Here is a 13519-nt window from a genome sequence, read left to right on the forward strand (position 1 = left end):
GTTTGCCACGGAAGCGGCGCCTAGCAATTGCTGGTGTGATTGTGCCGCGCCGCTTCTTTGCCGCACTGCAGGATGGTCATGTGATCGGCACCTCCCCCCAAACACGGGACCTCAACGGGACGTCTGATCGTGCAACCGTGCATTATTTTGCTCCGGGGCAAACAGCCACGCTCCCCCCCCCACATTTTCCTGCCCGTGTGACCGGGGCCTTGGTTCTCATTCTTCATCCACAAGGTGATATCACTTTATCAACTATGTCGTAAAAAGTGGCTTAAGCCATACAAAGGTGGCATCAAACAAAGCTCACCTGGTGGGCACACGAGGTAAGGCCTTTTTAGTGGCAGCCCCACAATTATGGAACAATCTCCCCAGGTAAGAACACCTGGCCCCCCACTCTTGATCTTTAGGAGGCAGCTGAAGATGGTTTCATTTAGGACAGCATTCCATTAGTTTAGTCTCTATCAGCAGTTTTAAATTATGATTTCAATTCATGGCCATTTATGTGTTTTATGTATTTTTATGCCTTGTGTTCTATTTACATTGTAAACTGCCTTGAGTTCTGTAATGTAGAATGGTGGCTAAGAAATGTTTTAAACAAACAAATAAATAAGGCGTCCAGATCACACTAATAATCCAACCTTAATGCATATTTACTAAGAAGTAAGTCCCGCTGTATGCAATGCAGCTACCTGCAGTCAAAATGTGACACTAAACAGATCCCATTAATCTGGAATAAAGTAATTTAGAGGCATTCCGCATACACTGTAGCGCGTTTGAGACATTTCTCACAGTTGTGAAGGGGCAGAATTAATATTGAAGAACTAAGATCAGAGTGGAAATGTTGAAAACCCTCTATGAATCCTGATAACATCACAGGAGTTTTTAGTAAGGCATATTCTTCTCCGCTACAAATACTTCTTTATAATGTTACCAGGACTGTGACTCTGTAGCTAGCACAGTGCAGTTTAGGATGGCAGCCTTGACTACAAAACCTCACCATCTGCTTTGCTTATGGCTCCATGCTGATTGATTTTCATATGGAAAGAACATCAAAAGGATTGTGACAGGACATTCAGTTTCGAGGCACTCCCAGAATCCTTGGCTTCTTCTCTTTCTGCAGAAATCACCAGTGAGAATGCCAATTAGTGGCAATAGCAAAAAATACAAAAAGACAAAACACAAACCGGTAATCGTATGTAGTACAGATCTTAATGTACTCTTGTAAAGGTTACAGGCCTGCAACCAGAAGGACCATTTTGCATTTTAGTGGGGTTGGGAGCAACACGCAGCCGCTCACTGCAGAGAACCAGAAGGAAATAGTAGTGCAGTCCTTAACAGAGTCACACCCTTCAAAGACCATTGACTTCAATGGATTGAGAAGGGTGTAATTCTGTTTAGGACCACAGTGGTAGAGATCTAGGTAGAGTTCAGTTGCCAACATTGAGATGGTTGCCAACTCTGAGTTGGGAAATTCCTGGAAATTTAGGGCTGGAGCCTGGGAAGGGTGGGATTTGGGGAGGGGAAGGACCTCAGTGGGGTATAATGCTACAGAATCCATTCTCCAAAGGAGCCATTTTCTCCAGGGGAACTAATCTCTGTAGTCCGGGGATCAGGTGTAATTCCAGAAGATCCCCAGCCCCCACCTGGAGGTTGGCAATGCTACTATGCACACATATACACACAAGAAGAAGGTTAATCTGAAACATAAACTAGGGTTGGCAGCCTCCAGGTGGGGCCTGGAGATCTACTGCTTTTGAGACTGATCTCCAGCTGACAGAGATCAGCTCCCCTGGAGAAAATGGCTGCTTTGAAGGGTGGGCTCTATGGCACTGTACCCTGCTGAGGCCCCTCCCCCTCCGCCTTCTCCTGGATCCACCCCCCAAAGTCTTCAGATATTTTCCAACCCAGACCTGGCAACCCTAACATAAACACAAAGAGAGAGAGAGAGAAGAAGCCGAAGGTGGATGAAACACACATATAAGATGACGACAACCAGTTGGTGAAAGGGAGGATAAAACACACACACACAGAAGACCATGGTGAGCAGGGTAACACACACACACAACTAAACAGAGGAGACCAAGGCAGACAACCCTTTTATTTGTATGAAGGTAGCCAGTCACTGGTCCTGCCTTCACAATGGCCCTGCCTAGTTCCCTAAACCACATGATGGTGGGCACCCTTACAACCACGGGTGAAAGGAGAATTGCAGTGAAAGAAATACCATCCCGCTCATACGTCTCCTATCACTTGTTGTTAAACAAACTACATGTTACATTTAATATGTGATCGCCGCAAGGACTCATAGCAGCTGTGAGTTTCCCGTCAGAATTGAATTCAAAAGCACTGCAGGGCCAGGAAAGGGGTTCTAGCCCCCCCCCCCCCCCCCACCCTGATGCCATTTTCCCAACCTGAAACATCCCCTGCGGTGTTATCTGCTCTGAGGGGCAAATTCAGTGCACATGCAGCCTCTCATGGGGCAAACAACACCCTCCTGGGGCTGTTTCAGGTTGGCTGGAGCCCTCCACCCCCAGTAAAGATAAAGATTTCCCTTGCTCAAAAGCCAGTCGAATCCGACTCCAGGGGGCGGTTGCTCATCTATTTTCCCAAGCTGAAGAGCCAGCGCTGTCCAAAGACGTTTCCATGGTCATGTGGCCGGCAAGACTAAACGCCAAGGCGCACAGAACACTGTTACCTTCCCACTGAAGCAGTACCTATTTTAGGGCTCTTTTTGTAGCAGGAACTCCTTTGCATATTAGGTCACACACCTATTGTAGCCAATCCTTCAAGAGCTTACAGAGTTCTTTTTACAGGGGCTACTGTAAGCTCTTGGAGGATTGGCTACATTAGGGGTGTGTCGCCTAATATGCAAAGGAGTTCCTGCTACGAACTGCTAGGTTGGCAGGAGCTGGGGCCAGAGACAGGAGCTCACTCTGTCACGCTGCACTAGGGTCTCGAACTGCTGACCTTCTGGTCTGCAGTTCAGCGTCGTAACCTCAGAGCCACCACTCAGTAGGCCCAGTGTAAATCAGTCCCCACTGGCACTTGAAAAATGAGTTTCCATCTGTTTGGCTACCAGTCCCCATGGTGATCAAGTGCTAAATGTTTCATTGTGGTTTGTACTCAAGACTGCTGTTTTTCTGTACTACTGATTTAAATTCCTGTTTTCTCCCCCTACTGCAGCCCTATCACTCAGAGCTGCTGAGAGCAGCTACTGACTTTGTATTTCCCACTTGTGCTTCCAAAATCTATACAAGCCCGGGAGCTTTGCAAGATGCTCACATCACGTACAAGGCCGCTTCCACATGAGAAGGGGAATACAGGAAGCCCCCAGTTTAAATAAGAACATTGATACAATGTCCTGCTCATTCTGAACATGGCTCATGGGGTCCCTGGGGCTTTCCCCTTTGAACAAGTTCAAAGAAACACCTTCTTTGATCTGGATCACAGGAGAAATTGCACGGTGGCTCCATGTGGATGCTCCACCTGCAGCCACTACAGAAAGGGGGCAGAGCGAAACACCACCTTCAAAACAACAGAGCTAATGCTACATTCCGCCCCCCCCCTGTCCTTTAAGGACAAGGTTGCCAAAGTCTAGGTAGTGCCTGAAGATCTCCCAGAATAACAACTCATCTGGAGAGGGTGGCTTTTTGGGAGGGTGGACTGTTTTGTATTTTACCCTGCTGGGGGTCCTCATCTCCCCAAACCCCACCTTCCTCTCACGCTCCATCCTAAAATCCATCCAAAATCTCCTGGAATTTCTCAACCAGCAGCTGGCAAACCCTAGGTTTCCCCCCTTTTCTTTTCCCAGCTGAGCCACAGTGAAAACTTTACACTGTGGCTCAGTTGGGAAAGGAAAGGGGGGCTGCCAGGCTGCTGGGAAGGATTCAGCACAATCTCTATTGTGTTTGTGCTTTTGCAGAGAGGGAAAGGGGGAGGAGTGGGGGTGGCAAATGGTCCAGGGAAGGGGTATGAAGACACCATTCCTGCCTTGCTCCTGCTCCACTTGCTGCTGCCGCCTGTATGGCAAAGGGGTGCTTTTGTGCATATTTGCACAAAAGAGAGAGTCAAATATGCAGAAACACTAACTTATCTGTGAATGGGCTGTCTTTATGATAGGTAGTCAACCATCACTTTTCCTTTTAGTGGGAACAAGCTGGGGATCTATGAGGAATTCTTGGGAAGGAAATTACTTGAAAATGCCTCTCCTTCAACTCTTGTTCTCCAGGACATTTTAAAGCTTGAACACACCACTTTCCTAATTTCTAGTTTCCCCTCCTTCAGATGATTCCTAACTGCCTTGTATGTTCTGTGCAACATGGAGTACAGTGAGTCCCCTTTAGGCTTGCTTTTGGGGTTTTCTTTAATCTACAAAGACAATTTTTTCTACATACCAGTGGTATATTAAACTGTCTCCATTTTCTGTGGGTTGTGGTTAGCATTAAGTAAACAATAATGACAAACAACGTGTATATCTTTGGCCCAAAATACCAGATGTTGTTTTTGTAATAAGTAGATATATTTCAATAGTTCAAACTAGAATGTTAGGAGAACAGCACAAATACCTTGCTTCTGCACTTCACTAGGAACTAGTTATTTATATAAACCACCCAGAAGATCCAGCAGAAAACAATTTACAAGCTATACAAGTCCCTTGGACTGCAAGAAGATCAAATCAGTCAATCCTAAAAGAAATCAACCCTAACTGTTCCCTGGAAGGCCAGATAATGAAACTGAAGCTCAAATACTTTGGCCACCAAATGAGAAGGGAGCACTCACTGGAGAAGCCCCTGATGCTGGGAAAGATTGAAGGTCAAAGAAAACGGGGACGGCAAAGGATGAGATGGTTAGACAGTGTCATAGATGCAACGAACATGAAATTGAGCCAACTTCAGAGGACGGCGGAAGACAGGAAGGCCTGGCGTGATCTGGTCCATGGGGTCGCAAAGAGTCGGACTCGACTGTGCGACTGAACAACAACAAATCTATTTCTCAAGCTTGTCATTCAGTCAGGCTTGCTCCTCCTGCGCCTTTTTAGATTAAAACATCAACTGGATATTAACTGAAACGCTGTACATTCCGTGATGAATCCCACTGGTGCCAAACTCTTGCGAGGGTGAAAAACACAGTAAGCCACAATAGTAACATAATTTGTAGTGTCCTGTCTCCCGCGTGAGTGTGTTCTGATATTGTTGCTCGGGAGTGCTTCTATTTTGCCAGATTTAAGGGCAACGTAACTGGACCCACCTAGGCCAAAAACGAATACTGCAAAGAATCCGTCTTTCTCCCTTCAGCATTTCCCGCATTTGCCCACGTAGATCCACCAGGCAGAGCCGGAGCCGCGCGCTCCCACTCCAAGCGCAGGGACTGGCGGGTATGCGGGGCAGGGAAAGTTACAACTACAACTCCCGGCAAGCTTAGCGGCGGCGTTTTCCCACAGCCCGGGAGGAGGCGGGGGGAGGGAGGGAGGCCGATCCGGGCGGGTGGGTGGAGAAAGCAGCCAAGTCTCTCTCGCGAAAGCGAGGCGAGGCGGAGGAATCCCACAATACCAGGCGGGTTGGGGAAGCTTGTGGCGCTCCCGCTGTCTCTTTAATGCAAGAGGAAGCGATGAGGAGGGGTGGAAAATGGCAGAGCTGCAGATGTTACTAGAGGAGGAAATCCCTTCTGGCAAGCGGGCTTTGCTCGAGAGCTACCAGAACCTCACCAGGGTCGCCGACTACTGCGAGAACAACTACATCCAGGTAAGAGCGCAGCCTGGCTGGCGGGTTCGGCGCCTCCTGGAGGGGGCCGGTGGCTCCCTCGCCTGCCTGCCTGCCTTCCTCGCCTTAATGGAGAAAGGAGAAGCGAGAGCCTCTCTGGCTCTTACAGGAAATGGGCACTGACTGTTGCGAGAGGCACCGACCGAGCAGCCTCTGGTACATTGTATCGCCGGCAAGCCTCGGATCTGGGGCATCGGGCTCTTCCTTCTCGGGGGCCCCCCACCTCCACCGTGTCCCCTTTTTCCTTTTAAACTTTTGAACCAAACGAGGTTTCCTCCTCTTGTCTCCCCCACCTCCTCCAGTCAGTTCCACCTCTGCTTCTGTTTCGTGAAGGGTGGCGGGGAACGGGAGGGGTAATACTGTGGTCAGTTGAGACCGGAGGGTGTGTCTTTATGGTTATTTACGACGAGGCACACTGTACAGACCTCCCTGTGTTTTGTTGTATGTACAGAAGCGAGGTAGGTGGGTGGGTGGGAGTCCGTAGTGGTGGTGCTTGAGGAAATGGTACATGGCTTTCAGAAAGGCTTTGAATGTTTTCTCTTCTTCGGGGTGCATCTGACTCTCTGCTTCTGCCGCTGTGTGTTTGTGTGTGCCTTCCCATTAGATCCTCTTTTGGTATCTGACAAACCTAAAATATAGTCATAAGTTGCACGCGCGTGTGTTTTCTTTTTAAAAAAGCACTATATGAAAGACCCAGTTGGAAATAGAGGGCATTATATCGGTCTGGCATGCTTTCGGGGGGGGGGGGGGTTAGAAAGGGAAGGGAGTGGGAGGCTCGCATGTTAACATAGCTGTTGTGAAAGGGTTCTGAAGTGGATTGTGAAGAACTGCTTAGCGTGGTAAGGTAGCAATGTGAAGCAATCTCAAAATGTAGATTTGAGAGGGAAAAGGGAGGGCAGGGGGAAAACCTTCATACATGCGCATGCACACTCCAGATCACTTCATGTAATTTAATAATGTGAGTGAATTCCCCGTGGACATTGTTTATTTAATATTTGGCATGTAATTTTTGCCGAGACTAAATGAATTGCGCTCCTGGCATGATGCTGTAGTGATACTAGATTGCTGAAATGATTAGCATTTGGGAGACTTGAACCACAGGTATATAGTCAATAAAAGGAAAGTGTGACATTTTCATGTGCATGGATACCCCTCCCCAGTGGATGAACCTACTTCTTTCATAATTAAAACATTCTATGGCAGTAGGTTGGACCTGTAGGGTAGAGAATCTAGCATGTGAATATTATAATTAGTGAGGAAAGAAATCTTAAAAAAATTATTCCTGGTGCTTTTTTTCCAGTCTCACGACAGCCCTACTTCTTAATGTGGTTGCTACAAAGCCACTTTTTAACCCTTGCTTTCAAAATAATTTTTATAACAATACATTTTACCTAGATAAAAGCAGCATGAAACCTGTTGAATGCTATATATGTTTGCCTAGATGCAGATCTGTACTTTAACACACCTTGTTCCCAAGTAATTTTTGTACATTGGCCTTGTCTTCTGCTTTAACTATCTTTTAAGTTCCTGCATGCAGGGTTCTCTACTAATTATCTCCTGTATACCTCCTGCTGTGCACGGCATTCTGGGAAAAACATGGCCAACTCACTGCTCCATACTGTTGTGACTTGACATATTTCTCCATTATCTGTAGCTTTGTAACTTGGTCCCTGGCCATGGATCAGGGACAAACTAAATGTGATGGCAGCAGATCCTTGTAAATAAAAGGGGGACGGGAATTCATATTTAACCACAGGTGGCCATATGGATAAAGAGTACAGCTTAATTCTTCACATTCTGTCTTCCCATGCATTGTCTCCTCAGCTGAGCTCTGATATTTCCCTGTGGCTGTTCTCTTTTTAATCAGGAGATGGCCCATTCCTGAATGCTCTTTTTCCTGTTCAGAATGACCTGTTCACCCCTACTGTCTGATACAAGCACATTGAGTTTGCCTCTAAAGTAGCCAAAAGCTTCAGAGTATTCCCCCCACCCCCAAGGGAAACAAAATTAAATACGTTGTCCTGTTAGGAGTTAAGAGCAGACAGATTGTGTTCATTCATTGAGTGGACATGGTTTTTAAATAAAGGGCTGTATGTGGGTTTTCCATCAGACTCTGGGAAACTAAGGGCTTTGTGATGTACTGCAAGGTGAAGGACTGCGATGGCTGTGAATGGGCTTTGGATGTTGGCCCACAAGCATGGCCAAACTTTCCACCTGGGAGAAAAGACCTATCAACTGGTGGCTCTCTTGTTGGTAACATCCAAAGGGGAACTGTGTTAGGGGAGTTGTCTTTGCCTTTTGAGTATGAGGAACCTGTCCAGATCTCATATTCATATCGAAGTTCCAGGGTATCCCCTGTTGTTCACCCTCAGATCGCATCTGTAGTATGGGAATAATACTAGTCTCACCAGTGGTGGTGCTGGGTAACTGTGAAGCACTTAAGGAAAGTACTGTGTAAGTGCTAAGACAGAGGTGTCAAATTAATTTGCTACGAGGGCAGGATCTGACATAAATGTCACTTTGTCGGGCCAGGCCATGTTAGGTACTGGAGATACAACAGGTAATGTTAGGTACTGGAGATACAAACTGTATAAAGGACAGCAACTGGTATACCCCGAGTTGGTGTATCCTTTCTGCAAGGCCTCATGGGCTGGGAGGGGGGTGCAAAGGAAAACCCATATTGCCGGACTGGAGAGCCAACAGTGCAGCACTGGGCAGACGCTCCCACGCTGCTTGACTTCTGCAGATGAAGTTGTTCTGCTATGCTGAAGCCATGATCGGATTGGCTCCATCCACTCTCCCCGAGCAGTCTCCTGCCCCCCCCCTTGCACTGGTTGTTCATGGGCTGCTTAAGAGCCCTGGGGGCCGGTTCCAGCCCCTGGGCCTTATGTTTGGCACCCCCCCTGTGCTAAGTGGTAGTGTTAGAAATGGGAACATTTCTTTGAGGTGTAATTTCTGTTGCCCTGAGCTGGATGGACCAGACTAGGTCAATCTAGTCAGATCTTGGAAGGCAAGCAGGATCGGCCCTGGTTAGTATTTGGCTGGAAGACCACCACGGAAGTCCAGGATTGCTACGCAGAGGCAGGCAATGGCTAACCACCTCCAAACATCTCCTGCCTTGAAAAATCTACGAGGTTGCCATAAATTGGATGTGGCTTGATGGCACTTTCCACTACTTCCGTATTTGCTGTTAAGCCCCTGGGATAGGACCAGTTGTAAATTTCCTTTCCAATAGGTCCCTTGCCTGTGACTCTTAAAAACTCACGCAGCTTAAACAGCGCTGTGACATATACGTATGACTCGGTGGCAGGGTGATAATGTCTCATTGACTTAATCTGTATTCCACCTTCTCACTGCTGGGGAGCCAAAGCAGCTTACATTGTCCTCTGTTTTATCATTGTAAAAATGCTGTGAGGTAGGTTAGGCTAATTGTATTACTGGCCCAAGGTCACTCAGCAAGCTCCCCTGGCAGAGCAGAGATTTGAATTTGGGTCTCCCAGAGCCTAGTCTGCCATTCTGACTGCTGCACTACACTGGCTCTGCTGCATAATATCTTCTTAAATGTTTTGTTACTGTTTTTGGAAGGCTTCTGAAACTAAACATTACTCTCATCCCTGGGGAAAAAAAATTGAGCTCAAAATGTCTTGGAACTCTTCATGTGTTTTTCCCCTAACAAATCTGTTTGCACCGTTTTGTCCTTACTTGGTCCCCCCCCCACCTTTTATTACGTTGCTTTCCTGGTCACCCAGAAGAGCAGAATATTAACACCTAAACTCATCTAATGAGTAAAAAGGGTGAGAGGGAGAGCCTGCGTAGTTTCTAATGGTAAGAGCAGTTGTAAGAAAACTCCCACACCCAAGGGAAACCCACCCTCGTCTACTTGCTGCAACACAGACAGAGAATCGATGTCAAGAATAGTATCCATCCAAGGGAACGGAAAGTACTTTCTTAGTATTGCAGAAGTTCCCCAGGCAAGTAACTGAGTGTGAATTCTTCTCAGGATGGTTTGGAATTTACTGCATGTCTCCCCCCCTTCAGTGTAACAGGGATCTAATTTGGGAGTAATAATTTCTAGTGTGATAGGGCAGACCTATTGCTAACTGTTGTTGCAGATTACCCCCCTCCCCCACATGTGTTAATGTTATAGCAGTTACAGTACAATGCTAAGAAGGCTTTCCTTTGAGTAAGCCCCGTTCCTGTGAGTAAGCAGCCTGCAAACAGTTTCCCCGGCAGTTTGCAAACATAGAAGAGGTCTGCTAAATTTAAAATGTAGTTTGAATATTCCTTTGCAAGGAAGGTTGCCTTTTTTCTTTTTCCTGTTTAAACTATTGTGGGATTTGGGGAGAGAAAAAAAGTTTTAACCCTTGGTACTCCCATTGCCTAACATTTGAAGTCCTTTCTGTCTGTCATGAGAAAGAGTTAAGGCTCCTTTCCCCCCCCCCTTCCTTCAGAGCTTACTTGCTCCACCCAAAGGAAGCTGCTGATAGAAATGCTTGAAAAAGGCGAGGTTGCTTTTGGTGTTACTCATGGGAAATATGACAAATACAGTGGTGTGGTAACCGCAGCACATGTTTTGACCTGTTGGTGTGTTCCCTCCTCTTTCTCCCCCCTCTGTACTTGAGCATAATTGCGGCAGACTGGTTGTGTTATTGTGTGCTGTTTTCAAATAGGTTTAAGTACATGTGCTTTTACCCTGATGTGTCTTGTCTTTGCCTTGTTCACTGTCATGACTTTGGCTTGAATTTCTCCCAGCACTCTTCTGTTCTTTAACGCAAAAGTGGCTGTCAATCAGGGCAACTTAAATAAGGGCAGCTACACAAGGAGGAGTGGGATGCCATTTTTTTCACCTGTCAATCAGTGCCGACTTCAATAAGGGCGGGGGCACGAGGAGTGGAGTGCCCTTTTTTAGGCTAATACCTAATTTTGCAGCTTGATGTGGGTTTAGCCCAATTCACTATAAAGCGATAAACAAGTTGATAATACTGATTTGATTTTTACTGTACATCAGCCGTTGCACAAAGCCCATCTGTTCTGCAGTTGGTCTAGTACGGAGATTACTTTTCTGGAGGATTGATTTGCTCAGGGGGTCAGTGTCCGTGCTGCTGCCCCAGGATTAATGATTCAGACACACACAAGAGAATGTAGGGCTCTCTGTATATGCGCTCATGGGCTGGAGCCCAGGAATGAAGTCCCTGCAACGGCCGTCTGCCTCTGTTTCAACTCACCACAGGTACCCGTAGACCTCAGAGGGCTGTTGGGCCCCAGCTTTCTCATGGGTCCTTCTGGAAAATAGCTCAAGGTGCCGTACTATAAAAGGACATGCAGCATTACAGTAAAATAAATGCATTGCATAAAATGCTTTGCTGCTGTAAAGTGGTCCGCACTTGGGGCTACTTCACACAGCACATTGCAGACCTAAAAAGTATGTTGCAGACCTAAAAAGAGACAGTGGTGTAAAATTTAGTGCTTAATGTAGACTGGGGAGACCCAAGTTCGGATGCTTGGTCATGAAGCTCACAGGCTGGCCTTTGGACCAGACCAGTGTTCCCTCTAAGCTGAGTTAGCGTGAGCTAGCTCATAGTTTTTTAGCCCCCGGCTCACACATTTTTGTCTTAGCTCAGGAAGTATGGCCCCAGAGCAAACAAATTTATGCAGTAGCCAAATCGCTTGCTCACAACTTTAATGCCAGTAGCTCACAAAACTTTTGATCACAAGACTCTATAGCTTAGAGGGAACATTGGACCAGATCCATATTATCAAAGTTATTGTGAGAGTAAAATTGAGGGCAAGAAGGGAAGAAGAGAAGAAGAGATTGGACTCATGCCCTACCCTTCACTACCCAAAGGAGTCTCAGAGCGGTTTACAAACTCCTTTCCCTTCCCCTCCCCACAACAGACACCCTGTGAGGTAGGTGGGGCTGAAAGAGCTCTGACAGAAAAGGTTCTTTTTCAAGAACAGCTGTGCCAGAACTGTGGCTTGCCCAAGGTCATCCAGCAGGTGCAAGTGGAGGAGTGGGGAATCAAACCTGGTGCTCCCAGATTAGAGTCCGCGCACTTAACCGCTACACCAAACTGGTGTATTGCACAGTGTATCAGTTGGAGTGTCAGTTCTGCGAGACCCAGGTTGGAATCCCAGCTTTGCCACTGAAGCTTGCCGAGTGACCTTGGGCGATTCTCCCACTGTCAGCCTAACCTACCTGGCAGAGGGGTGGTTGTGAGGATAAAATGGAAGAGAAAAGTTGTAAGTTGCTTTGGGTCCCCATTGGGGAGAAAAGCAAGGTAATAAATATCTAAATAAATATAAAATAAAAGAATGGATGTTACCATTGTGCTGCTGAAGGCTGGGATAGAAGTGGAATGAACGTGTAGACTCAATTAGGAAGCTGTGACTGACTGCAGCTCTTGATTGAGTGTGTACTTGGTTTTGCTTCTGTGTACTATATGAAAGGAGCTGCGGTGGCTCAAGTGGTTAAGACGCTGAACTGCAGGCTGTGGAAGGTCGGTAGTTCAGCAGTTCGAGACCCGAGTTGCCGCATGACGGCGTGAGCTCCCGTCTCTAGTTCCAGCTCCTGCCAACTTAGCAGTTCGAAAGCAAGAAATTGCAAGTAGATAAATAGGTTCCACTTCGGTGGGAAGGTAACAGCGTTCCGTGCACCTTGGTGTTTAGTCATGCCGGCCACATGACCCCGGAAACGTCTTCAGACAGCGCTGGCTCTTCAGCTTTGAAACAGAGATGAGCACCGCAACCATAGAGTCAGATTCTACTGGCTTTCGAGCAAGGGAACCTTTACCTTTACTATATGAAACGTTCCCTTATCCCCATGAGAATATGCACAAAAAATTCAACAGTCTAAAACTTAGAGGACTCATAAATTATTATATGCTAAATGGGGGGGGGAGGCAAGGTAGTCCTAATGTAAAAAGTTGACTATCATCCCTGTGTATTGCTTAGCATGGGTTTGGTCTCTGTCTCTTTAATCATAGCAGAGGATGATCCTTTGGAGGCACCTAATTCTAAAGGGTCTGTTTCAAATCTTTACATTCTTTGCTCAGACATCTGTGGCTGCTTCCCCCCCCCCTTTCTAAAATCAGCTTGCCAATTCACATTCAGAAATCGCTATAAAATGCAAAGGTTTGTACAAATCTTAGGGGGGAAAATGGAGTTGAATCATCATGTTTCTGTCCCTCTGCCCCAGTTGTTGAAGCTGTAGCTGCCAATATTGTATTGTACTGGAAAGTAGCTTCTGGCTACCCTGTGTAGTGACGCAAGCAGCATCCAAACATTTTCCCAGATAGTAGTATACCTATAGCCCTCTGGGTCAGATAAGCCTTCTAGGTAATCAGCACTTATCTGAGAGGAATGAGAAGGGAAGAATAAGAATGGAAATGCTGGTAGAAGGGACAGTGAGGAGCCGGGTGATGTTAGAAGAATGTACTGTGCTGAGAAAATTAAAGATGTGTGTCAGCTGCTGACTGTGTGGAAAGCACTGGGGAACTGAATATAAATAAAAGAAGTTAATGCAAATCCTGTGGGGATTTTAGGATTTGACTAATTGAGAAAAGATTGTAGAACTAAACTACTGCAAATCTAGCTTAAATGTCCAAATCTTGTTTTGCTGGTTTCACTGCTGGGAAAATAGAGACCTATCTAGATGAAAAGTGAGGTAATTAATTTACAACTGGGCAGGTATAAACAGAGAACCTCTGCTACTAGTATGTATGTGTTTTCTCGTATTGGCAGAGAACCCACAATCTGGTGCT

At 46.5% G+C, this 13519-nt stretch overlaps 1 protein-coding gene across 9 annotated transcripts in view; it reads left to right on the plus strand.

The window, feature by feature from the left end:
- The first annotated feature begins 5510 nt into the window (after nt 1-5510).
- The window catches only part of ABI1 (abl interactor 1), a 140498-nt gene continuing 132489 nt past the window's right edge, over nt 5511-13519 (plus strand). For 7 of the 9 annotated variants that reach the window (XM_015414305.1, XM_015414304.1, XM_015414308.1 and 4 more), the window contains exon 1: nt 5542-5741. In XM_015414305.1, coding sequence (XP_015269791.1) covers nt 5625-5741 — 117 coding nt within the window. In that variant the 5' untranslated portion in view covers nt 5542-5624. Of the gene's footprint in view, nt 5742-13519 lie in introns of all 9 variants that reach the window. The other 2 variants (XM_015414310.1, XM_015414311.1) reach the window with 1 other exon arrangement.

The sequence above is a fragment of the Gekko japonicus genome, unplaced genomic scaffold (assembly GCF_001447785.1).
Source record: "Gekko japonicus isolate JY-2015 unplaced genomic scaffold, Gekko_japonicus_V1.1 scaffold80, whole genome shotgun sequence".
Classification (NCBI taxonomy): domain Eukaryota; kingdom Metazoa; phylum Chordata; class Lepidosauria; order Squamata; family Gekkonidae; genus Gekko; species Gekko japonicus.